This window comes from Zootoca vivipara, chromosome 8 (assembly GCF_963506605.1).
Source record: "Zootoca vivipara chromosome 8, rZooViv1.1, whole genome shotgun sequence".
Lineage (NCBI taxonomy): Eukaryota > Metazoa > Chordata > Lepidosauria > Squamata > Lacertidae > Zootoca > Zootoca vivipara.
The window spans coordinates 31121715-31149143 of record NC_083283.1 but is presented as its reverse complement, the minus strand read 5'-3'; the positions used below and the strand labels follow the sequence as shown (position 1 = coordinate 31149143).

At 42.2% G+C, this 27429-nt stretch overlaps 1 protein-coding gene across 1 annotated transcript; it reads left to right on the top strand.

Moving 5' to 3' along the window:
• The first annotated feature begins 2804 nt into the window (after positions 1-2804).
• Positions 2805-27092, top strand: PI15 (peptidase inhibitor 15). The gene is made up of 6 exons (XM_035125807.2): positions 2805-2982; positions 3507-3845; positions 21254-21372; positions 22152-22284; positions 22387-22502; positions 23575-27092. Exons 2-6 carry the CDS (start codon positions 3573-3575, stop codon positions 23708-23710), a joined length of 777 nt encoding a protein of 258 aa, XP_034981698.2. The 5' UTR covers positions 2805-2982; positions 3507-3572; the 3' UTR covers positions 23711-27092.
• Positions 27093-27429: the final 337 nt, after the last annotated feature.

Here is a 27429-nt window from a genome sequence, read left to right as displayed (position 1 = left end):
GCCTCATCATGGGACTGAAACGGGCTAGGGACAAAGGTGAGAGCTGTTTCCTAGTCCTGCTGGATCTCTCGGCTGCTTTTGACACCATCAACCATAACATCCTTCTGGATCGTCTAGAGGGGTTGGGAGCTGGGGGCACTGTTATACAGTGGTTCCGCTCCTTCCTCCTGGGCCGTGTTCAGAAAGTGGTGGTGGGGGATGAGTGTTCAGACCCCTGGGCTCTCACTTGTGGGGTGCCTCAGGGTTCTGTCCTCTCCCCCATGCTTTTTAACATCTACATGCAGCTGCTGGGAGAGATCATCAGGGCGTTTGGGCTGGGTGTTCATCAGTATGCAGATGATACCCAGCTCTACCTCTCTTTCAAATCAGAACCAGTGAAGGTCCTGTGTGAGTGCCTGGAGGCGGTTGGAGGATGGATGGTGGCTAACAGATTGAGGTTGAATGCTGACAAGACAGAAGTACTGTTTGTGGGGGACAGGAGGCGGGCAGGTGTGGAGGACTCCCTGGTCCTGAATGGGGTAACTGTGCTCCTAAAGGACCAGATGCGCAGCCTGGGAGTCATTTTGGACTCACAGCTGTCCATGGAGGCGCAGGTCAATTCTGTGTCCAGGCAGCTGTCTATCAGCTCCATCTGGTACTCAGGCTGAGACCTTACCTGCCTGCAGACTGTCTCGCCAGAGTGGTGCATGCTCTAGTTATCTCTCGCTTGGACTACTGCAATGCGCTCTACGTGGGACTACCTTTGAAGGTGACCCAGAAAATACAACTAATCCAGAATGTGGCAGCTAGACTGGTGACTGGGAGCGGCCGCCGAGACCACATAACACCAGCCTTGAAAGATCTACATTGGCTCCCAGTACATTTCCGAGCATAGTTTAAAGTGTTGGTGCTGACCTTTAAAGCCCTAAATGGCCTCGGTCCAGTATACCTGAAGGAGCGTCTCCACCTCCATCATTCTGCCCGGACACTGAGGTCCAGCACCAAGGGCCTTCTGGCGGTTCCCTTATTGCGAGAAGCCAAGTTGCAGGGAATAAGACAGAGGGCCTTCTCGGTAGTGACGCCCGCCCTGTAGAACGCCCTCCCATCAGATGTCAGAGAGAAAAACTACCACCAGACTTTTAGAAGACATCTGAAGGCAGCCCTGTTTAGGGAGGCTTTTAATGTTTAATAGATCACTGTGTGACCCAGAGTGGCTGGGGAAACCCAGCCAGATGGGCGGGGTATAAATAATAATAATAATAATAATAATAATAATAATAATAATATATTATTATTATTATTTAGCAATAAGGCATTGAGTGGCCTTCTTTAGGCATCTTGTGGTTTCTTCGGTAGAATTAAAGTGTCATTGCTTGCTGCTTGTTGCTTTAACCACTGTATCTTTCTTCCGCAATGGCTGTCCATTAAAAAACCCAACCTCTGTCTGAAACCATGCCAGTCAGTGTGTATTAGACTATCTTTTTGGGTCAAGGACCATATGTTCCTGGGGAGAAAGTGATTGGGTAGCACATACTAATGGCGGTGTCCAGGCCCAAAACAAAAAAAAGGAGATGATATACCCCCACAACTTTCTCTTCTCCCCTCTTCTCTCCCCTTCATTAGTCAACCATCCATTCTCAATCTCTCTCCCCCTGCCCCCACTGTCTCACACATTCACAACAGACATCTTCATTCATCCTTCTCTCTCTCTCTCTCAGAGCTTGAGGGGCCACCCCAAAGGAAGTGGAAGGCCACAAGTTGTCCCCATGTGGTGTAGTCAATACTGAGCTAGATGGATCTGCTATCTGACTTGACTGTGAACCAGCTTCACATGTTCTCTGTATGCAAAGTGGGTAAGCACCAGAGTATATTGTGTGCATACCCACAGTGCTCCTCTCTGTTTCTGTTGCTTCCATTACTTTCTCCTGTGAATACTCGGTCCACTGACATCACACAATATTTTTACTGAATGTTTGAGGGGCCTGATCTTGAAGATTTCCTCAGGCCTCCCAGACCTGGCACTGCTTCTGCCGAACATTGAAGGCGCTCCAATCTGTAACCCCATAATATGGGATTCCTGGCTCTGGGTGATTGGCTACCCTTCCTGCTGCTGTTGCATTCTTCACGGACCTAGTGTTATGCCCTCAGCTTTTGCTGTATAAGTGGCTGAAATGCTCCCTGCCTAAGTAATTCCAACTATATTCTGCTAAATGTGAACCAGATGTTTCCCTGACCCCCTTTTGCTCTCAAGTCAAGCTGCTTCTGTAGCTTTTCATAGGCAGGCATTCAGGTGACTGAACATCTTTCCCAAGTTATCAGTTTATTCATTCTGGCTTCACAATTGCCATGAAAATAAACCTATTAGCTTCAAGTGTCGGCTTCACACAGTACTGCCTGATCAACCAAACACTTCTCTGTTGCTTTAAGCTACTGATTGTACATGCTATAATATCATTATATAAAGAAAACTCATGAAAAACAAAATATATGTGCAATTTATCAGATATATATTTATTAAGGAACCAAACTGGATGCCAAATGTGTGTGGGAAGGGGATGGTGGGGGCAGGAAAACTGTGGGAAAGGTGGAACATTTTGAAAGGGAAAAGGGTAGACTTTTGCCTCTTTGTAGTCAGGGGTAGGGGTGTGTGAAATAATAACCTAATAGCCCACAGAAAAAAAACACACCAAAAAACCACCCCAAAACAGATGGTAACCAATCACTGTGTTTCCTGTGCAAAACTCCACCCCTTTCATTTTTGGCTGTGCAAAAGACTCTTGGAAAGATTTGCCCTTCGTGGCTCACACAGACTAACATATAAAAGCTGTTAGCAGCTCCTGTAGCCAGCCACTAGAAAGCTTGCAAAGTTTCTCTCTCCCTCTCTTTCTCTTTGAGGGTTTGTAATAAGACACACACTTCTTTCCAAGGGTTCACACTAGAGCACAGACAAGAGCTGTTTAACTTGGAAGGACAATACACTAGGCTTTTTGGTTCTGAAAAGAGGTAAGCCATTGAGCTCTGTCAGTTTGCTTTGCATGCACTTTTTTATTAATGCACATCCTATTTTGCTGGACTCAGTTATTAGCCGTACGAGTGAGATACTGTGTTTCCATGTCTTCTCAGGTTTCTTGCCTATCGCTTTGCAGCTGAATATTTATTGCGGGTGTAGGGTGGGGGGAATGAGTGCAAAAGCACATTCCTAATCACCAGGATGGATGGAGCTTTCATTGTCAGGCTATTAGATGCTCTATGCAGTAGTCAGATGGCCAGTAATAAATCCTGTTGTACGTTATAGGGCAATGTGTGTATATGGTTGCTAGGCAACTTGAGACAAAGCAAGGCATTATTCGACTCTCTTGAAACATTATCCATTATCGTTTGAGTTACCTACCTTATGTAGATGACTAAACAGCTGAAGAACCAGGTAAAATACTATAAATAAATGCAAGGTTGGGGGAAGCTCATCTGAAAGAGAAAGATATTCACATTCACCCCAGTCACATGATTTAACCATTTTCCCTTCACAGATCTTCTGCTTACCGTTGTGAGTTAAAGTAAATCTTTGCTCCCCACCCCACCACCAGGGGCCCAAAATGACAGTAATTTCTGTCATCAGTGCTACCCTCTTGATTTCCATTCTCTGTGAAACAAGTGCAATAGAGTCACACAACTCCACAGAGCTGGTCTTGTCAGCCAATAATTACACGGACACTGGAGCGGCCTTGAACATTCCTCCAGATTCTGCAAGCCCTCCCAAAACCAGGAGGAAACGATATATTTCACAGAATGACATGATTGCCATTCTGGATTATCACAACCAAGTCAGAGGCAAAGTATTCCCACCAGCATCTAACATGGAATATATGGTAAGTAGACCTTCATTTACTTCCCTACCCACTCCTGAACTTCAGAAAGTATAAAGCTGATGTTTCATTCTACTAAACCAAGGTGGTGCCAAACCGGATGTTGTTGGACTACAACTCCCATCAGCCCCCGGGCAGCATGGCCACTGTCCAAGAATGATGGGAGTGGTAGTCCAACAATGACTGGAAGGCAGTACATTGGCTACTCTTAATATTACACTATGTCATTTCTTCCGCTCTTCTTTCCCACTCTCTTTTAAATTAGACCAGTGGCTTTTCAAACCTCTCTAGAGCTTTGAATGAGCAGAATAACCCAGGCCACTTATGACACAGAAATTTGGGATAGGGTATAATAGTGGCTGCCATGCCACTATTACAGGTCTGTCTTCAGTTGTGCATATTCTGAATGCCAGTAACCTCTTGCATTAATACGGCATTGTTTGTATCACTGCAATACATAAAAACAATCAGAAACTTACTGGAGCAGGGGTGGGGGAGCTTTTCAATCTTCTTTGCAATGGTTCATCTGAATGTAGGGTTCCTACCATACCTAAAATAACAGAATGACCTCCAGATGTTGTTGAACTCCAGTAGTCATCATCTCTAACCAGCATGGCAAAATGGTCAGGGAATGATGGAATCTGAATGAGGATTTGGGGCAACTTGCTCATATTAATTTACAGTACATCACCCATAGTTTAGTATCCATGCTTTAATGCTCCCATGGTTTTTAAGGGTTAAACCTAACCCTAAAAACCATGGCAATATTAAAGCATGGATATTTTTTAACACTCCAGTTATCATGATATGTTTGTGTGATAATTGGTTTCTGCTTTTGAGAGAGAGAAATCCAGGAGGCGGTGGAAATATGTTAACATTGCCATGGGACATATTAACATTGCAGACTTGAACTAGGTTAAGTGCCATTCCCTCTTTCCAGGAAACGATAGTGTTTGTGGTTCTGTGAGGGATATTACCGACCTGTAAAAGAGAATTCTCATCCTGTTCTGCAAACTACAGTCTCCAAGATTCATTCTTTTATTTTTTATTTTAAGGGAGGGAGGGGGAAGTCATGGCAGTTACCTAATGTGAAGCCAATAAAAGTTTGTAGTGGATTGGCTTCGGTTAACTGTACCTGACAATGTTCAGGAAAGCTCATGGTGCAATCAGTAAGTGCAACTGTGCCACAGCACTTCTGAGTTCTCTTCACCTTGGTTATCTCCAGATGTTTAAGACGATAACCCCATCAGCCCAGGCAAGCCAGCATGGCCAATGGTCAGGGATGGTAGAGGCTGTAGTCTAATAACATCTGGAAGGTCGCAAGTTTCCCATCTCTACCTTCCTTAAGGACTAATAATATAAACAGATATAATACCGTAGACGCAGGATGAAAACAGAGAGAGGGAGAGAAGGGATCAGGGGAAAACAACTTTAAATTGGAATTCAGCACAAAACCTCCTCCACCACCTGCTGGAAGAAAGGCCTAGAAAGGACCATCCTCAGCTTCTCTAGGAGTTGGGATATAGATCATAGATTTCCTGCCACCTTCTCCTACCTCCTTGTCCCCCATAAAAGGCAGCTAATGTTGCATGGCCATTTTGAGGAGCAGATGGCACCGTTTCCTTGTGGTTGAATCTCATACTGCAGCAGTAACATCTAAAATCTATTAATTATATGGGATGGTGGATCAACTGGTACTTTACCACTCCCATACAAGCTGCGCTGATGCCACACATGACCCATCCAGCCCACATGCTCACCAGATATTTTAAAAAAGTGATTGTTTTCTTTAGAGAAGCTTTTAATGTTTAATAGATTATTGCATTTTAATATTCTGTTGGAAGCCATCCAGAGTGGCTGGGGTAACCCAGCCAGATTGAGCGGGGTATAAATAATATATTATTATTGTTATTGTTATTGTTATTGTTATTGTTATTGTTATTATATTTAGCTTTGATATTAGAAGCGCATCAAATATGCAACAAAGTAAACAAGAATAGAATGACTTTCTTTGGCTGAAATCCCTTCTTCCTGCCTCATCACTAAAATAGCCACCTCATTCCCAGAAAATATAAATTCCATATCAGTGTTGAACATCCAGGTCATTCATCTTCTTCCTACAACAACACAAGAGACATCAGGGAAAAATATGTAAAACACACAAACACATGAAAACGGGGATCAGAAAGAGCAGGAGATAATCCCAGTGACTGAGCAAACATGCCTGTAGCCCAAGTGTTTAGTCAATGCATTCTAAGGATGGATTCCTGATCCACCCCCCTCCCCAAATGTTTGCAAAGCTTGCTGTCTTGTATAAGCAGTCTGTGTCTTGGAAGCCAATTTTACCATTTCCGCCATTCAGGTTTAGATTACCTTTGCTGTCAAAGCTTTTCATACCAGACATTTGGAAATAAGTGCAGCACGCTGGAACCAAGCTTGCTGAGAGCCAGGAAATGCCCATGTTCTTGGAATGCAGCCAATCCTTAAGTTTGTGGATTCTAAGGGACCAGAATACCTTGTGGTATTGGCCAAAAAAAATTCAGGACCCAACAGAATCATCAGCTGAGTGAGATGGACCCAACCTTAACTGTATTCCCCGCAATGTAAACTACAAGAAAAATATTGCTTAACAAGAGTCATTGGGCGAACCAGTTGATATGCAAGGAAATGGTTGGTTGAATCAGTCTTGTAAATCTAGCAATTCCCATAGTTCTTTCTATGCATGAAACCCTTGCAAATATATAATTGCACAACCGGATTTAGAGCTCTGTTTGCACATTAAAGAATCTAGATTTGCTCTCCCTCCCTCATTAAGTTATAATGTTGGAAGGGGGGGTGTCAGATAACTACCCAATGTTCAAGGAAAGTGGGAAGGTGTTGAGCGAATGTGTAGAAGCCCTGCCCCTCTTTCACTGCCACCTTTGCAGGGAGTCCTGGCATGTGCTGTCTGTGTTGTAAAGTAAATGTACAAATACCTTTCCTCACTCACTCTGAATGCACAGATGTAGGGGTGAGCTAGCTCCTGTGTCCCAGTGACTCATCTCTAGCATTCCTTGAACTTGTTGAGAGGTTGTATGGTAAAAGGTAAAGGTAAAGGACTCCTAAATGGTTAAGTCCAGTCAATTCGACTGTGGGCTGTGTGGCGCTCATCTCTGCTTTCAGGCCAAGGGAGCCACGTTTGTCCACAGACAGCTTTCTGGGTCATGTGGCCAGCATGACTAAACCACTTCTGGCACAATGGGACACTGTGATGGAAGCCAGAGCACTCGGAAACTCTGTTAAGCTTCCCACCACAGCAGTACCTATTTATTCACGTTGGTATGCTTTCAAACTGCTAGGTTGGCAGAAGCAGAGACAGAGCAATGGGGGCTCACCCCCATCACGTGGATTCGAATTGCTGACCTTACAATCAGCAACCCCAAGAGACCCAGTGGTTTAGACCACAGTGACACCGTGTCCCTGCTGAGAGGTTGTATGAACAAGGGCTGTGTACTGGCTCCAGCCAAATCCCAAACCAAATTGGGCAAATCTCTGACAACCTAGGAGTTGACCCAGGGGAGGGTTGAGGCAACCCTTGATTGCCCCATCCTCTTGACCACGTTTATTTAGGGTTTTAAACTCAAGTAGAGCATTGTGCAAGGCCCATGAATTGGTTCGGCATGTGGATCTGTGTTAAACCCAGGTTTGGATAGGGCTCTGAAGTGCTACATTGAGCCCTGAATCAGATCAGGGTCCATGCACAGCCCTGCCATCAAATGCCCTTTGCCCTGTCATCATTTGTGTAAGAATAAAGTCACTAACAAGCCAGTTAATATGAGGCAGAAGAAGATTTACTGAGCATGTACTATGGAGTGGGAAGAAACCAGAGTGTTCCCTAACCTTACAGGAATGGGAAGAGACTCAACCTTCTATTGGGCTCCTACAGCTGCCCTTCATAGGAACATGGTCTATATTGAGTCAGACCATTTCTCCATCACACTCAGTGTTGCCTACACTGACTAGCATCTGCTCCCCAGGAGGTGCTGAGGATGGAACCTGGAACCTTCTGCATGAAAAGTATGGGCTCTACCACTGAGGTCTGGCTCTTCCATGCTCATTGACAACATGTGCTTGTATTTCATTCTTGAAGGAATTAAGAAAGTATGAATGGGGAGAATAAGCAGGCTGGACGAAAGATGGAAAAAGGCTTTCCACAACTGGTTATTGCCTATGATAGGTGTCCTGTCCATTTTAATTGCTGCAGTTCTTTAGAAATTGTGTAGTGCTACTGAAAACTATTCACTTTAGGTATCAGCAAAGGACTGGAGTGGAGAGGAAACATCAAAAGTGCCCCTTGATATATTTTTTATTAAGGGCCCATGCATTTCAAATCAGGTAGCTCTTCTGGTGGGGTTACCAAACCAATTTAACTAAGACAGTTAAAACAAATCTGCATACTGTCTGCTGAAGTAACTGTCTAAAGTAGTAGACAGCACCTAGCATTGCATCTACATCAGAGGTACCCAGACTACGGCCCGGGGCCAGATTTGGCCCATTGGACTGATTTATCCACCACCACCCGCCGCTGCCCACTCTTAGCGGCATGGCATGGCGGCCCAATTCCGGGTTGCCGGGGGACTGGAAATAGCTTGTGTGCATGCGCGTGCGCCATTTCCGGTGCACTTCTGGGCCCCCTGGAGATGAATTACTATGTACTACAGCAGCTCTACATATAAAATTCCATTTCTTTGCAGCTTTCGGTGAATGCATTTTAATGTAACAAATAGGCTGGATTAGCAGAAATTCTGTTACCTACTGAGTAAAGAATTCACATAGTTCTGAAAGGGCTATTGTTTTATTATACAAAAATAATGTTTAAAGTCACAGGAGCATTTTAGATGGCCATGTATTGCTAACAACTTATCAGTAATATTGACTTATTTTGAGTAGAAAATTCAGAGGAAGGAAGGAAGGGCATAACTCAAACTTATTTTTAATAGGTGAACCCTTTTAGGAATGATTAACATATATAATATCAACAGAGATTGCTTTTGACTATATATAATAAATAAGTAAAAAAACTTGTCCACTATTGTTGAGAGCTTCACTGTCTATCTTACATATCATGGTGGTCAATAGTGGGGAGGTGGAAATTCAGTATGTGATGGTCAATTTTCATCTGGTGAAAGTTCTCCTAAACAATGAGGGAAGGAGAGTGGCAAATGTACCACATAAAAATATATGAAGAGCCTGTAGAATCAGGTCAGTCGCCCATCTAGTCCAAGATTCTGTACTGACAGTGTCCAAGCAGATGCCTATAAGGAATTGGCAAACAGGACTCAAGCACAAGAGCATTCATTCCTCCTGTGGCTTCCAGCAACTTAGTACACAGAGGTCTTAAGAAGACACTAAAAATGGCAGGCCAATCAGGGGAACAATAGCATGTATGTAATTATTATTGGTGTCCAGTAACCATCACCTACAATGATTCTGCAGAGGAGTCTGCCCCTTTTGGGATTTCTACCTTGTTGGACTCAATGCCCTCTTTGATGTACAGAGTGACACCACCAGGTTTCCATTTTGCTCACTATATCAATACTAACCTCTAATTCTTTCTCCTAGAGAAAGAGTTCCATAAGCTTGGCTTATGGAAAAGTGGTGCCACCAAAGAGAAGGCACCACCATATGTAATTATTAACCTAGCCCCCAAACACTTTAGTTGAAATGGCATAGATTTTGTATCTCCAATCACACACTATCCTTGACATAAATTCTTACTGCACAATCCTACCTATATCTAGAAGTATGCAATGGGATTTACTTCCAGGTAAGTGTGTCTAGAAAGTGAAGCCTGAATGAGCCTTTAATGTGAGTATAAACTTGTTTCACTGTAAGGTAGTCATTGCAAGAGACACTGGACCCCCTAGCATATTTTGAAGCTCAAATAGCAAATGTCACATGCAGTAGTTAGGAACACATTGTTCGTGCCTACAAGTGTGCAGTGCTGAAAGGTCACAAAATGGGTTTGTATTCCAAGGCCACTGGAAAAGGACAAGCCTTCAGAAAACCACAATTGCATGTCTGTGTCAGTTCAGTCTTAGGGACAGAGGAAACTGCCTTGCATTAGAGCAGACTGGATGCTCATCAAGCCCAATATTGTCCACAGTGACTGGCAGCTGGTCTCTGGATCTCAGGCAGAGGTCTCTCACATCACCTAGTATCTGATTATTTTCACAGGAGAACCTGTGACCTGGGCCCTGCTGCATACAGAGTATGTGTACTGCTTGGGGCTTACCCACACTTCTAGTTAGGTCTGAGAAGTTCTGTGCTTGTCTTATGATTTCTAGCCATGAGTCCAAGTGGTTTTGCCTTTGCCCCACTGCTTTCCCCTGGAAAACCCACTCTTTAGTGCTGAATCAGTACAAACGGCAATCCGTTGAAAACCCACTTGGCATTTCTTCCAATTGTGTGCTAAACTGTGGGTTTTCCTTAGGTGGGGGGAGTGTGGTGGGGCAAATGGAAGTGTGGACAAGTCCTTAGATAAAATATCTTCCCAGCTCAAGTTATGATCTTGCATTCAGTTATGGTTGCATTTAAAAACCCGCTGAATTGTTACGAACTAAAAATGCACACTAAATCATAGGCGTAGGTTCACTCCACAATATTCTTAGAACCTTGCAATATTGTTTTGTACACAACAGTGGGTGGCAAAGGGCTGGGAACTGAATCTTGCCCTACCTCCAAGTTCCTTTGCTAGCAGATAAGTAGACTTGGGCACAAGGAGTCTTGTGACATGTTTGAATACTGTACCAATTTACAGTTAGCTACCCAAAGCTACTCTAAGAAGTGGCGTTGCTGCAGAACCTGGCGATTCTACTGCCTCATCTAACTTTCAATAATGTGTACTGTTGTATATAGAGGACAAGATGTGATGTGGCACCAGCACTCAGAGTTGTTCAGGAGCAAGGTCAGAGAGAGATGGGGAAATGGAACTACAATTTATACAGTGGTACCTCGGGTTACAGACGCTTCAGGTTACAGACTCAGCGAACCCAGAAATAGTACCTCGGGTTAAGAACTTTGCTTCAGAATGAGAACAGAAATTGTGCAGCAGTGGCAGCAGGAGACCCCATTAGTTAAAGTGGTTCTTCAGGTTAAAAACAGTTTCAGGTTAAGAACAGACCTCCAGAATGAATCAAGTTCTTAACCCGAGGTACCACTGTATAACTTAGACAATGGTTCTGTGGAAGAGACTGCAATTTTGACTAATGTACAGAAATGTTAGGTCCAAAGACATTGCTTAAGTAATGTCTGAAGCTTGCATTCATCTAGGAGCCAACTACTACCTAGGCAGCATATGCAAAGCACAAGTAGCAGGTGGTTTGGGCTCTACAGCACCCAGGAGAGCTCCCAAATGGCACTTCCAGGAAGGCAGCTGTTGACCCGCTAGAGTGCAATGCTCTTTTGAGCCTTTATATTCAAGCAAGGCCTGAAAACTGTCAGAGTGCTGCTTCTCAGTTACAGAATTTCTAGGGACAGCATGCTGGCCTGTGTTGCCATTGAATGGTCTTGGACTGTGAACTGTGCCCAGCTAATCAGGTACACAATAGACAGTTCATAATATCAACCATGCAATAAAATTAATCCCACTGAAGATTAATCTCAGTAACCACCATACTATGTTGACTCAACCTTCAAACTACAGAGAAGGTGGCCTTCCCATTTCCCTCCCCCCATAAACAAAAAGTATTTAATGAGCGAGGAAGCTCTTACATGAACAAGCCTGCTGTCAATCATCCTGCAGTTACTTGCGGTAGTTCGTAAGTTAATTATTGTGCTAATCAAAATGATGGGACAGGGGGAAAAGAAAAGAAAAGGTGTGTGAGTGAAGAAGAGAAATACATTGCTCAGTCAAAGATTTTAAATATTTTCACTGCAGCAATGCCCACTGCCAAAGCTAAAAGTTACTGTTCAACTTAAAAAGAGGCTTATCTGTTCAGCAGAGGGAAACTGCTGGGGCTGACAGACCAAGTGGATTTCTTGAAGGGAAATATCCTGTGCATTCATGCCTCTTCTTTAGATCCCAACCCAGGAACCAACTGGGTAAAATCCCTGTCTCAGAGCTGCTTTCAGTAGCTCATTTCTATATTTGAGATTTGAAAACACATGCAGGGCAGTAGCCAGGAACTAATTGAAAGAATACGTCTTCAAAGCTTTAGAATACCAGAGGCAAATATTATAAATGTGTCTAATAAAGATTCTGGAACTTTCTCTGCAGGCCATTGCTTTTTACTGACATGAGTCCATTCTAACATTATAAAGTCACAACTGCTGCCTTTGGCTTTTTGTGGGATAAATCTTTGCTTACATTTCCAACATGCAAGAAAGGAAATGCAACATTAGAAGCAGCCGTCGGTGTGCAATGTCAGCCAAGAAACATTAACAAGGTCATAGTCATGTTCTTATCATTGTTTTGCCTTGATTTTGGCCAGACTATCAAAGTGAATGTTTCCAAAACTGAACCTTGACTGGGATATACATGGATACATTAAGAGCACATAATGTCTTTAACATCACAAGATACGCATCTGCTTAAATGCATAGCTATGTTTTTGAAAATTGGCCAGGTCCCTATGAACCTTTTAATGGCGTATTAAAATCTGAGAATGTGTCAAAAGCTGCAGTTTTTTTCAACTGACTGCCCTTCCCAGTCCTCCCCAAATGATATAATCCACATGGTGGCTTTTTTGCAGCAACTGGCTACAGACTGAACTAAAATTCTTATTGGAAATGTTGAAAAAAATCAAGCCAGGAAATGTGTTAACAATGAAAGATCACAGAGCAGTTTTAACAAATAGACATTGGAAAGGATCTCCTTTTAGTACAAAGCGCTTCCTGAACTATTAAAAAAGAAAGGAAGCAAGGAAGCAATGGCCTAGTTTGAATAGCTATGGCATGAGTGCTTCACTCCAGTTCTCCTGAAAGTGGTCTGATTGGAGGAAAACGTACCATATGCAAATTTAATATTTGTGGAAAGTCTTTTAAAAGATCAATCACCCCAAAATAAATGCAGCCAGATCCCTCGTGAAAGGCAGACATCAGAATTAGGCATATATTAATGATTTAGTACAATTAGTCTGACTGTTGCCTCAGCTCTGAATGTAGAAAGATCCTATCATATGAGATTCTATATTTGACATATCAAGGAGTTCAGGACTATGCACCGAAACATATGGAAACTATTCCCCTTGACATCATTAATTCACTTCCATATCTGAAACAAAACAAAGGAATATTGCCGGTTTTGAGCTATTTAACTTAACAACAGAATATTCGGTGATGTCACAGGATAAAAATTGCATCCAAAGAATGTAATTCCTAGAAATGCTGGGAGACTAATAGTGGAATATAGAAATAGGATTTTCATGATGAGTTTGGCAAGAGCTAAAATTAATCTGTAAGATTTTGCAAGAGGTTTATTCTTCTGATGAAATAACAGAGATTTCGTTTAATTCAACACAATCAAGGGAAATTTTCCATATCTATTAGAAGAACTCCATATGGCAAATACACTGCCTTAAATCTTGACAGGTAGAACATGGGAGGTTTGGATCCAGGCCTATGTGCCACCATGCACAGACCACTGCTTCTTGGTTTTAGTTCTCAATTGTTGAAATGGAAACAGCAGTAGTCAACCACACAGGATTAGAAGTAAGCACTGTGCATGTTCAGGAGGGCTTTAAACTGACTTATGTGGGGGAGGGAGACAGTGGTCCTGAAGGTAGGAGTCTATCAAATGCTGAAGATGATCATCCAAATGTCAAGGACCAAATGGAGCAAGCAGCATGCAGACCTAGTGGTGGGACGAAAATATCCTTAAATAAGAGACATGGGGGAATGATCAACGGTCTTCAATGTCTGTATACTAATGCACAGAGCATGGGAAATAAACAAGATGAACTTGAGCTATTGGTACAGCAAACTAAATATGACATAATAGGCATCACTGAAACCTGGTGGGATGAGTCTCATGACTGGAATGTAGTAATAGAGGGATACAATCTATTTAAGAGAAATAGACCAAACAGGAAAGGAGGAGGAGTAGCTTTATATGTTAGGGATATGTATACCTGTGAAGAGATCCAGGATTTAAAACTTCAAAGCCAAATTGAGAGTATCTGGGTCAAAATTAAGGGAGAGAAAAACAACACTGATCTCATTGTGGGAGTTTACTATAGATCCCCAAGCCAAACTGAGGACACAGATGATGCCTTCCTGGAACAGATGGCCAAGCATTCCAAAGGAAGTGAGATAGTAGTAATGGGGGATTTCAACTATCCTGATATTTGTTGGATGTCAAACTCAGCCAAGAGCATAAGGTCGAACAGATTCCTCACTGGCCTTGCAGACAACTTCATTGTCCAGAAAGTGGGAGAAGCAACAAGAGGATCAGCCATTTTAGATCTGGTCCTAACCAATAGTGATGACTTGGTTAGTGGGGTAGAAGAAGTGGCAGGATCATTAGGTGGGAGTGACCATGCTCTTCTGGAGTTTATTATCCAGCAGAAAGGAGCAACCAAGCATACTAAGGTCCAAATTCTAGACTTTAAGAAAGCCAACTTCAGAAAACTTAGGGAAACGCTGGGTGAAATCCCATGGACAGTAATACTAAAAGGGAAGGGAGTTTATGATGGTTGGGAGTTTGTTAAAAGGGAGATATTAAAAGCACAACTTCAGGCAATACCAATGAGACGGAAACATGGAAGGTGCCTAAAGAAGCCAGGCTGGCTATCTAAAGAACTTTTGACTGAGTTAAGATTTAAAAGGGGTATGTACAAACATGGAAAAGGGGGGAAATCTCCAGAGAGGAATTCAAACATATAGCCAGCACGTGTAGAGACAAAGTCAGAAAAGCTAAAGCACAGGATGAACTCAGGCTCGCTAGAGAGGTTAAAAGCAACAAAAAGGGCTTTTATGGGTATGTCCGTAGCAAAAGGAAAAACAAGGAAACAGTGGGGTCACTCAGAGGAGAAGATGGTGAAATGCAAACAGAGGACAGAGAAAGGGCAGAACTCCTCAATGCCTTCTTTGCCTCAGTCTTCTCCAAGAAAGAAAACAACGCCCGACCTGAAGAATATGGAGCAGATGATTCAGCAGGGGAAACACAGCCCAGAATAAGTAAGGAGGTAGTACAAGAATACTTGGCTAGCTTAGATGTATTCAAGTCTCCAGGGCCAGATGAACTACATCCAAGAGTATTAAAAGAACTGGCAGAGGTGATTTCAGAACCACTGACAATAATCTTTGAAAATTCCTGGAGAACAGGCGAAGTTCCAGCAGACTGGAGGAGGGCAAATGTTGTCCCTATTTTCAAAAAGGGGAAAAGAGAGGACCCAAACAATTACCGCCCAGTCAGCCTGACATCAATACCAGGAAAGATTCTACAGCAGATCATTAAGCAAACAGTCTGTGAGCACCTAGAAAGAAACTCTGTGATCACTAAAAGTCAGCATGGGTTCCTGAAAAATAAGTCATGTCAGACTAATCTGATCTCATTTTTTGACAGAATTACAAGCCTGGTAGATGAAGGGAACGCTGTGGATGTAGCCTATCTTGATTTCAGCAAGGCCTTTGACAAGGTGCCCCATGATATTCTTGTAAAGAGGCTGGTAAAATGTGGGCTAGACAATGCTACCATTCAGTGGATTTGTAACTGGCTTACTGACCGAACCCAAAGGGTGCTCATCAATGGCTCCTCCTCATCCTGGAGAGTAGTGACTAGTGGGGTGCCACAGGGTTCTGTCTTGGGCCCAGTCTTGTTCAACATCTTTATCAATGACTTGGATGATGGGCTTGAGGGCATCCTGAGCAAGTTTGCGGATGACACCAAATTGGGAGGGGTGGCTAACACCCCAGAGGACAGGATCACACTTCAGAATGACCTTAACAGATTAGACAACTGGGCCAAAGCAAACAAGATGAATTTTAACAAGGAGAAATGTAAAGTACTACACTTGGGCAAAAAAAATGAAAGGCACAAATACAGGATGGGAGACACCTGGCTTGAGAGCAGCACATGTGAAAAGGATCTAGGAGTCTTGATAGACCACAAACTTGACATGAGTCAGCAGTGTGATGCAGCAGCTAAAAAAGCCAATGCAATTCTGGGCTGCATCAATAGGAGTATAGCATCTAGATCAAGGGAAGTAATAGTACCACTGTATTCTGCTCTGGTCAGACCTCACCTGGAGTACTGTGTCCAGTTCTGGGCACCACAGTTCAAGAAGGATACTGATAAGTTGGAACGTGTCCAGAAGAGGGCAACCAAAATGGTCAAATGCCTGGAAACGATGCCTTATGAGGAACGGCTTAGGGAGCTGGGTATGTTTAGCCTGGAGAAGAGAAGGTTAAGGGGTGATATGATAACCATGTTCAAATATATAAAAGGATGTCATATAGAGGAGGGAGAAAGGTTGTTTTCTGCTGCTCCAGAGAAGCGGACACGGAGCAACGGATTCAAACTACAAGAAAGAAAATTCCACCTAAACATTAGGAAGAACTTCCTGACAGTAAGAGCTGTTCGGCAGTGGAATTTGCTGCCAAGGAGTGTGGTGGAGTCTCCTTCTTTGGAGGTCTTTAAGCAGAGGCTTGACAGCCATCTGTCAGGAATGCTTTGATGGTGTTTCCTGCTTGGCAGGGGGTTGGACTGGATGGCCCTTGTGGTCTCTTCCAACTCTATGATTCTATTATTCTATGATTCTATGTTTTGATAATAAAAGTAAGGATTTTAAATTCAGGGACAGGGCTTCCAGATCAGCTTCATCCCTAATGTGGTACTATACAAATGCCACTGTATTTAGTTTGAAAAAGAAGCCTAAAGCTACCAGTTTGGGGTAGTGAAATGTTCATATTTGACTTCCAATAATTTCATTATTTTGATTGGAAGGGAACCTTCCCAGACCTGCTGAAAGAGGTGCCCAGGGCAGCTGTATACCAGCTCCATCTGGTACGTAGGCTGAGACCCTACCTGCCCGTGGACTGTCTCGCCAGAGTGGTGAATGCTCTAGTTATCTCCCGCTTGGACTACTGCAATGTGCTCTGCATGGGGCTACCTTTGAAGGTGACCCGGAAACTGCAATTAATCCAGAATGCGGCAGCTAGATTGGTGACTGGGAGTGGCTGCCGAGATCACATAACACCAGTCCTGAAAGATCTGCATTGGCTCCCAGTACGTTCCGAGCACAATTCAAAGTGTTGGTGCTGACCTTTAAAGCCTTAAATGGCCTCAGTCCTGTATACCTGAAGGAGCATCTCCACCCCATCATTCAACCCGGACACTGAGATCCAACACCGAGGGCCTTCTGGCGGTTCCCTCATTCCGAGAAGTGAGGTTACAGGGAACCAGACAGAGGGCCTTTTTGGTAGTGGCGCCCACCCTGTGGAACACCCTCCCATCAGATGTCAAGGAAATAAGCAGCTATCCTATTTTTAAAAGACATCTGAAGGCAGCCCTGTTTAGGGAAGTTTTTAATATTTAATGCTGTATTGTTTTTAACACTCAATTGGGAGCCGCCTAGAGTGGCTGGGGAAACTGAGACAGATGGGCAGAGTATAAATAATTTATTATTATTATTATTATTGAAAAGATTTTTAAAGAAGCAGCCTTTCACTGTTTCTATCTATGTGTTCACACATACGCGCACACACACACACACACACACACACACACACGACCAGTGTTTAACAGCAGCCTGCAAATAGTCTTGGAAATACACAATATAGTTTCATATATGACCTTGTTTCCCCCTTGTGCTTACCTGTGAGCCCCTATAGCTATTGGCTGAAGTGCTGTGATGTCCTAGAATGGTAAGAAACAAACATTCTACATGTTGAAAGCAATGACTCCATTTTGGAAGGTTGGCAAACAGTTCAAGGTCTATTAAATATTGTTTTGGGATTGGGAAACTATGGGCTGCATCCAACTAAGTTTTACTTGGAGTAGATGCATTGAAATTACTTGGAGTAGATGCCTTGAAATTAATGGACCTGTGATTAGTCCTGTCTATTGATTTTAGGAGGTCTACTCTAGATACAACTCATTATTTATATTCAGCCAGATCTGTTGACCCACAGAGTGTGAAATAGGACTAAAATTAGATGTCTGAGAATACGTTATTAAGCGGAGGGAATTTCTCACAGGTGTAGCAACCATTTGCTGTATGCATACATTCTTATAAATCCAGAAGTGAGGTGGTGTATGGGATTTTATCCATGCTGCCCATCAAGACAATTTATGCATGGCAACCTCAGTGGATTGATACCATTGTCTCAAAATATTGAACCAAACTTTTGTTTATAGTTCTTTAATAGATTGTTCACAGAAAAGTGCCAATTGCTAGCTGATCACAGTATTAATTCATTTATATTAGTATATGGACTTTCCAATAGATTACAAATGCAAGAATGATTTCTTTGCAAAGGGACAGCTCAGAATCCAGGTGATCTCATAGCTGAAATAAATACATAATGCCAGCCAAATCTGTCTGTATAAATTCCAATGAGCTCATGTGTTTTCATCACTTAGTATGCACTGAAAAGGAGAGGGGAGGCAGGAGGCAGATAGAGAAGTAGTTTCCTCTATATTAAATGCTTGGCCATATATGGTGATTGCTACATAGGTTGCATGTGTCCATTGGACTGCTTAAAGAAACAAAGGTCCATAATACAAATGGCCAAGAAAACATCTCTTTCTACCTGCATCACATAGCTGACTGTGGGTGGATGGTGGTGTTAGAGCCAACTTCAGCTGCAAAACATCTTGTACCCTATTTGTTTTCCCAAAGCTGTGGCACAAATGCTTGTCCACTGTTCATGTCAAGAATCTTTGGATCCGCCTACAAAGGCTGACACAACAATCTCTCTTTAGTGTAGTGAAATACTCTCCTTTAAAGTTGTCACTGCCTGGATCTCCCAGTGTGTTCTCTTCCTAAAAATAGCTGTAGAGGAGGGGTTTTAGATCAGGTCATAATGTAAGTGGGGTGTGCTACCGTAACTCTGATGCAAAATCCCTCCTCTCTGAGCAGATTAAGCTCAGCTGGGTGCTCTATTCCCACCCAACCCTTCTGGAGCCAACAGAATTTCAGAGGGTTGTTTTGCATCATGGAATCCATGCTGGAGAAAGAGTTAAAAAAATCCCTTCTGCCTTGCCACAGAGCACAATCCAAATCTTCCTGCCACAATATATGGCATTTGGGAGATCTAATCACAGAACCCTTGCAACATGTGTAGTTTGACCTTAAGTTAAACACTATTCAAACACTATTAATTTAAAGCACTTTGATACTACTTTAAACAGTCATGGCTTCCCCCCAAGAATTCTGGGAGCTGTATTTTGTTAAAGGTACAGTTCTGAGAGTTGTGAGGAAACCCCTACCCAGCTCACAAAGCTACAAGTCTCAGAATAGCTCTGCCAAATGGATCACTGTGAGGTGAAAACATTTCCCAAGCACACTCGAAATGACTGCATATTTGGATCTAATTGTTCATGTTATGTCAAGTGGGAAGGGCATTCCAGAGATTACATCAGGTTTATTCACACCCAATATTGTCCATATACTTTTTTAAACAGAGGGACATGATTTATGCATATGAACTTGGAATTGGTTTCCTTGATTGAAATGAAAAACCTGTCTCTCTCTGTGTGTGTGTGTGTGTGTGCGCGCACACACACACACACACTTATTCTATGGCGAGTGTTTACTTATTTTATATGTCTATATTAGTATTGTTTATTTACTGCCCTTTAACTACTGTAAGCATTCTCATGTTGGGCTCCCATAATAAAAACAGCAATGCTAAAACAACAGAAATAAAACATTTAACACAGTAGGTATAATGCAGTGTTAAAACAACGCTGAGTGAAGATCTGAAACAAGATCGAAAAGTATTCTGATGCACATTCAAGTCCAAAGTTATTGGTAGGCCTTTTCACCAGTCATTCAGTCTTAGCCACAGGGGGTTGTGGTGAGGCTAAACTGCAGCTGGGTGGAAGGGTGGAATACAAGTGCAGTAAATTGTCAATTCAATATTACATGCCTGTGCATGTTTATTCAGAAGTAATTCCCATGAGTTCAATGGGATGTCCTTAATAGCAAAGCACCGTTCGGGTGATCACCTCTGTGCATTATCAAAATGCATGGAAAGAGGTAATTCCAGCTAGCTTTCCCCCCCCCCCCACATCATTGTCCCCCACCATTTAGGCCTTTTTGCATGCAAAGCAAGAAGGTCCGAAGGGGTCTGTGTGCTTGTGCATTTGACGGGATGTGCTCAGAATCCTCCGTGCCACCAGGGGCCAATAACAACACATAGGATTGTAAGGGTGCCCAGCAAATAAATGTGATGATTGCCCTTCAGATCCCCCCCCCAATGCACGAATGTCATGGATAAAGCTGGCAGTGGCAAAGATGCTGGGAGCAGGTGTACTGTCTGCACACAGCCCCATAGCTCCTTTCATATATTCCGAGAACTGCATAGGCAAATGCCTGAAAAAGCCTATACATGCATAGAATTAAGCCTCAGGGGCCTGCCAGACATCATTTTTATTGTGCATTCATGGCAATTTGTGCTCATGATGCTATCGAGGCAGTCTCCTGTGATTCCATATCCAAGACTATTTGCACTTGGGTGGTCATACTGCTTCCAAGCAATGTACACCCTGTAATTTTCTGCTGAAGTCCTGTAACTTTTTTTTAAATCACAGATGTTCTGGTTTGGGTTTTTTTGTCACACTTTTGTTGTGCCAGAGCACCTCCAAGTAGCAATAACATGGTAGCATGAGTGAAGCATAGCAGACCTAAAGCAGAATAAATCCACCACAAATGCATCCATATTGTATCAAAAGCATCTTGCAGAATAAACCCACAATAAAGCACCCATTTAGAGGGGTCCTGAGTTAGCTGACCAAACTGCGGGAGGCAGTGGAAGACAGGAGTGTCTGGCCTGCTCTGGTCCATGGGGTCACGAAGAGTCGGACACGACTGAACGACTAAACAACAACACGACTGAACGACTAAACAACAACAACAACAGAGTTAGCTGAGTCCCCACCATCATGTTTGCTCGATCCACCAGGCTTGTGTAAGAAACACGGCAGAAGTGACCAATCTGATTTAGGGAAGAGGGAAAGTTCTGCCACACCCCATGTCGTTGCCTTCAACTCTCTCTGTTTCATACTCAGTGCTGTTTTTATAGAAAAATAGGTGCTGGAACTCACCACAAATGCCTCTTCTAATGGCAATGGAGCCCACTTGAGAGGTGCCAGAACTGAGTTCCATTGAACTCTGGCTGCTCCTACTTAATACAATAAAGTTAATATTTTAGAACACCCTGCTGTCTCTGTGTTCAGTATTACTAAAGATTTTGTATTTTTCCAGGTGTGGGATGAAAATCTAGCCAAGTCTGCGGAAGCATGGGCTGCCACCTGCATTTGGGACCATGGCCCTTCTTACTTATTGAGATTCTTGGGACAAAATCTGTCGGTACGGACTGGAAGGTGGGCAGATGACTTGTAGCATATATTCATTTAATGTATTTTGGCAACATTTACCCTGATGCAGAAGATTCCGGAGAACACTGGCACAAAAGCAGCCCCTTTCACTTAGTTAATGAGCCAGCTTCACATATGCAATAGGATCGAGGCACAGAGCATTCTTTTCCAGTGAAGCAAACAGAGAAGCCTATTTGTGCAGGAGTACTCTGTCACTGGAGCACATGGATCAGCAATGGGGTCTGACACAACACAGTGACTGTTGCTATTTTCGTAAAGAAAATGATTGTTATGTGGGTCCAAGAATACATGATATACAAATTAGGCAAAGAGATCGCTCTTTAGTTGTTGTAAATATATGCAAATGTTCACATTTCAATTTTTAAATATTGTTTTATTGTTCACCATTTGGAAACTTGTGGGATACCATTTCTAAAAGGACATATACATAAATAAAATAAAAATCACTTTCACAGCTCTGTCCAGCCAGCAAAATCAGAAGCTACATAAATAACAGATTATGTATAAGTATCAACAACACTCTAGCATCAAACAGAGCATGCGTTTTCTTCAGCATGTCCTAGGGCTTATTCACAAAAATATAGGTCAGTTTTTCAAGACACCATGGTCATGGAAATTGTAGTCACTCTGTAAGAGGCCAGAGCATACCCGAGTACTTGATCATGTGAAGGAAATAATCGCAGCCTAATATCTGTCTTATGCACATCAATAATGTTGAACATTCAGAAATGTCCCTATCTCTCTGTGACTTCAACCACACCTAGGTATCGATCTATTCTCCAGCTGGTGAAGCCATGGTACGATGAAGTGAAAGACTACGCCTTTCCGTATCCTCAAGACTGCAATCCAAGGTGTCCGCTGAGATGCTATGGGCCCATGTGCACACATTACACCCAGGTGATTTGAGTTCAGCTTTTCACACATCAATATCATGCTTCAGTTCAATGCTACGCTATCTGTGTTTCTCTCCACCTTTGACTCTAACAAATCTTTCTTCAGATGGTTTGGGCCACTTCCAATCGAATAGGCTGTGCAATCCACACATGCCACAACATGAATGTCTGGGGGTCAGTCTGGCGGCGAGCTGTTTATTTGGTATGCAACTATGCCCCAAAGTAAGTAACTCTCTGTTCCTTTCACCAGCTTTCATATATTATATTAGCAGGCAGGCTCTCTGACTGAGCTGACTCATCATCTTTTCAGTGGCGCAACAAAGAAAGAAGAGGCTGGAAGATCTGGGGCTTTTTTTTTTTCACAGTATGAGTGACGATGCCATCTGCCAGAGTGCCAGGGTGGATCCTCCTTGCTCTGGACAGCAAATGAGGAGATAATGACACTTTCAAGTTTTTCTATCTACTCTCTTCTATCATTTGTGACAGATGAGAGTAGAGCAAGGGTGGGTGATCAGATTCTGAATACCATTAACTTCTGAGGGCACAGTCAATGGGCAGGGATGATGGGAACTGTAATCCAGCAACATCTGGAAGGACAGGGGTTCTCCAGCACTGACAGCTTCTCTGCCACTTCTGGGTGGTAGGGCCAGGCAGGGGTTATTCAAAGCCTGGCATTTTTGGTTAGGTGGTCAGACTTTGTCCATACACTTCCAACCCTACATTCGCAGCCACAGGGGCTAGAAACTTGAGTAACATGAATATCACATCTGATTATGATGCTATTCCATATCAAGTACCAAACTCTGTGATTTTCTTCTTCTTCACCAAATCAGAAAATAGACTTAGCCCTACATACAACAAGAGCAACAACAACAACAGCAACAACAACACTTTATTACAGTTGTAGACCAGCATGGGGAGGGAGGGGTACAATCATTTAAAAAACAACAACATTTTTTTAAACAAAACTAAAAGTAGTTATAACAGAATATATATAAAAAAGTCCGTAAGAATCCAAAAGAGGCTAAGAAGCTCTAAAAGAAGGGTTGGGAACATCAGGCAAGAGTGAAAGAGCGCAAAAGGCTAGTATATATAAGACCACAGCTACAGTAACAGTCTACAGAGCATTCCAATGCAAGTGCTCATTATATCTAGTTTACACAGATCTGAGCGCTGCTGTGCAGAATCTTTAGCCCTACGTAACAGATAGAAAACGAAACCTAATTGATCTGTTGGAGAGATATTACAAACAGTGATTCTATGTGCTAATCACATTATTACTTTTATTCCTCAGGGGGAACTGGATTGGAGAAGCGCCATATAAAGTAGGGGTGCCGTGTTCTGCTTGCCCTCCCAGTTACGGAGGATCTTGCACTGACAATCTTTGCTTTCCAGGAGTAACATCAAACTACTTATATTGGTTTAAGTAAAATATTGCAGCATCCCAATAACTCCTCTGGTCAAATGAGACTGTAACAAAATATTGTATATTGAACTTTGCACATATTGTATGTAAATAATTTTAATAATATTATTAATAATAAATGTACTTTGTGAAGTAGTTTGAGCAATTAGATTTCTGGGTGTGGCAAAAATCCTCTTCAGCCCTGCTTAATTGACAGAGCCACCCTTCAAGATCACTGATAGGCAGAGAGGGATATCATATATTTACAAAGAGAAATAAAAGGAAGCTATAGAAATGGCAAGTAATTGACTGATTCACAAACAGTCTCAAGTGGGGTACTTGGATTTAAGGTAATTAAATTCTGCTTCCTTAAAAGTCATTGGGAATATATTTTCTTATCTGCAAAAACTCCACCATTACAGGGTTGTAGTGGTATGCAATGTTCTGAGTGTTACAAATGTCTTCTAGCCAAACTGGCAAAACAGAAGATATGTACAAATCAAGCAATTTGAGGAATGCAAATTAGCTCTGTAATAGAACAAAATCACCTATGAATTATTCTTTTGTGTGTCTGTTATTCTTTAGAATGAGAAAAGCAAGTGCATTCTAGTAAAATAATAATAATAATGCAGAACCCCATATGTTTGTAAAAAAAGGGGGGGAGGTCTTCAGACAATTTTGGGAGGAAAAATTTGCTTAAATCTTAACAGTGTATATTTTGTACATGGTTCTTGTTCTAGAATATAAGCAGTATTGAGCAATTATTCTAGTTTATTTCTTTTCTTAAAAGCATGCGCGTTACAATTGTGGCCCAGTGCTATGGACTGATTTCATCTGTGAGAGCACAAATAATGGAAAATGTTGCTGCAGCAAGTAACATCCTAGCCATGTCAAAAGAGGCAGAACTTTCTGGCTAGGCCTTTCTTGACATACCTTTTCTGACCAGATGCTCATAAAGAAGGCATAAAAGTTTCTTAGGGCACTGCAGAGTGGTCTATTTACCCCCTTGCATTGGTACTCCCTATTGGCAAAGCAGACCTGATAGCTGATGTCATGCTAATGCAGGTCCCAGGGCCACATCAATATGTCTTTCAGTGACATTAGATGGAGCTGTTAGGTTCCTTCATTCATGATAGAAAATTTGCTGCATTTGCCTTGTTCAGATTTGCTGTTCCCTATGACCAAATCTGACTCAATTCAGTACCTTTATCATTTTAACTGGCTCTGTTCTGTTAAACTAGGTAACAGAGTTGTGAGTGGTAGTTGTGATTGAACCTTTGCAGTCATATATCTGAATGAAATGCCAGGCAGAGTAAGCATAGAGGTATTTGCTGCAGATGACCACGGTAACATGTATCCGTCTGGAGATGAGACCAGCAGCATGCAGATGCTAAAGGTAGGGCCAGGAGCACAATACTGCCCCCCCCCCCGCCATAATTATGTAATACCCCCTTCACGTGTTACTAAAGAAGTAAAAAGTAGCTGATATTCATGGGTGCAACATCAAACTGACTTTACTCTTGTGAAATAAGCTGTTGTTCTTTTTGTATGATTGATCTCCTCTAGGGAGAGGATGAGTGTTGAGAAAAATGCAAATCCTATATATTTTTAATATTTTTTTTGGGGGGGGGAATAAGTATGACATTAAAAATGCAAACCTTTTTTTATAAAAAAGCCCCCAGCAACAACAGTGTATTATGCTTTCTAAACAGAACTAGTAACTGTAAATATATGATTCTGTAATGTAGCAGAAACTATTACAACATATTGTACTGTTAACTGTTATTCTTCTACATTGTATGAATAAGCTGAATCTGTGGAATAGCTGTCTTTCAACAATTCAAGTAACAAAAGTTTTCTATTATCAGAGGTGCATAAGCTTTTTCACAGTCTACAACAATGGTGCTAAGAATGGGTGAAAGTCTTGGCTGCATTGAAAGCAATGACTTATTTTTTTAAAAAAACAACAACATTCCTTTCAGTGAAGCCAGGATTAACCCACCTGTCCATTATAAACACACTGTTAAGTACAACAGGAAACAAAAATGAGATAAGCTATTTCATAAGAGCAGCTTCTTTTTAAAAAGGTAGTAGGTTTTGGAGGGTTCAAAAGAGGTTTTCCCTCCATACAGCTAGGAGACATTTCAACATGGGCCCCTTGGCAAACAAACTTATGTAGAAAACATTCCTTGACTATATGAGGTTTGAAAGCCACCGGTTATATAATAGCAAAGTTGAGAAATGTACATTTACCTCCATGGCCAGTATCAAATGGTGTTTGAGAGAACAGGTCCATGTGAGGCTATGTCTTTTTGCTAACAACAAGGGAACCATTCTAGAGAGAGATTAGACAAGAACCCATCAAATATTTGGAGCATCCGCTACACAACTGCTGTCTTGCTTCATTGCTGGCAAATACACAGTGTACAAAACTGGAGCAGCACAAATGTGGCCATAGGAATGTGCTGCACTTTCTTTTTTAACAGAGGAGAAATTCTGGTGTCTAGTCCCTGCAGCCTATCACTGAAATTGCTATTTCTCTCAAGGTCTTCATTATTACAGGGCTGTATGTTGATTAAGTTTAGGGTGAAAACTGATCAGTGACTTCCTGACTGGTATAGGCACGCCATTGTAAAAATACATTTTTGGAACATTGCAATCTTCTTCTCTTTCAAATATGAAACAAATATTCCCCCCCCCCCCCAAAAGGGGGAGAGGACTATAACAGAGTAAACTGAATTGGTCTTCCAGATGTATGGTGAATCTGTGGGGACCCAGGAATAGGAAATGGCTAGCTTATCCAAAATGATGTTAGCAGTCTAACACAGCTTTCACATGTTTTAATAATTACTTGAGTATTTTGGCTGATTTCCTCACCAAACCACCATTTTTGGTGCTAATGTTTCATGCTTATTGTGTTAACTACACATGATGGTGCTAGAAATGTTTTCTTTGAGTGGTAGCTTTACTTTTGATATTACCAAATGTGCCCTGATATTTGTCACCTTCATGACAAGAAGAAGCAGATTGTCCTATAGGATACACAAAATCTCTTTGCCAAAGCACTCCACATCCTATGACATCAACAATCAGGCTATCAAACAATGGCTATCAAATGAATCTTTAGTAAAACAAATGAGATGAGAAAAGAATATAGGCCATGCAAACTAGTGGCTTAAGTTTAAAAGGGAACCAAATTGCTTTGGTAGAGTGCGGTACCAAAAAATAGAGTGGAATCTGTGGGGACTTAAAAAAACCAAAACCCTCACTTTTTTGTAGGCTTGGAATTTATAACTTATTGATAGAAGCCTTTTGATTGATTTAATGCCCTAAAATTAATCAGAAAGTGGTTTTTTTTAAAAAAAGAAACCTTACTATTTTAAAAACAATTAAGTAGTTATAAAAACCACAAGCCCCTTCATGGATCAATGCCTTGTCGTGGCGAAGGGGCTTGAATAACTCAGAGAAGCTATGAGCTATGCCATGCAGGGCCACCCAAGTTGGACAGGTCATAGTGGAGAGTTTTGACTAAACGTGATCCACCTGGAGAAGGAACTGGCAAGCCACTCCAGTATCCCTGCCAAGAAAACTCCATGGACAAAGACAACAGGCATATAAAAGTTATGACGCTGGAAGATGAGCCCCTCAGGTCGGAAGGCGTCCAACATGCTACTGAGGAAGAGCGGAGGACAAGTACAAGTAGATTCAGAGCTGATGAAGCGGCTGGGCCAAAGCCGAAAGGAC

What these genes read in the sequence shown, in the direction of transcription:
- PI15 (XM_035125807.2), top strand. Translation starts at nt 3,573, where the DNA reads ATGACAGTAATTTCTGTCATCAGTGCTACCCTCTTGATTTCCATTCTC. An exon ending in CATCTAACATGGAATATATG is followed by an intron (nt 3,846 to 21,253) that starts GTAAGTAGACCT and finishes GTATTTTTCCAG; the next exon opens with GTGTGGGATGAAAATCTAGC. An exon ending in CTGTCGGTACGGACTGGAAG is followed by an intron (nt 21,373 to 22,151) that starts GTGGGCAGATGA and finishes AACCACACCTAG; the next exon opens with GTATCGATCTATTCTCCAGC.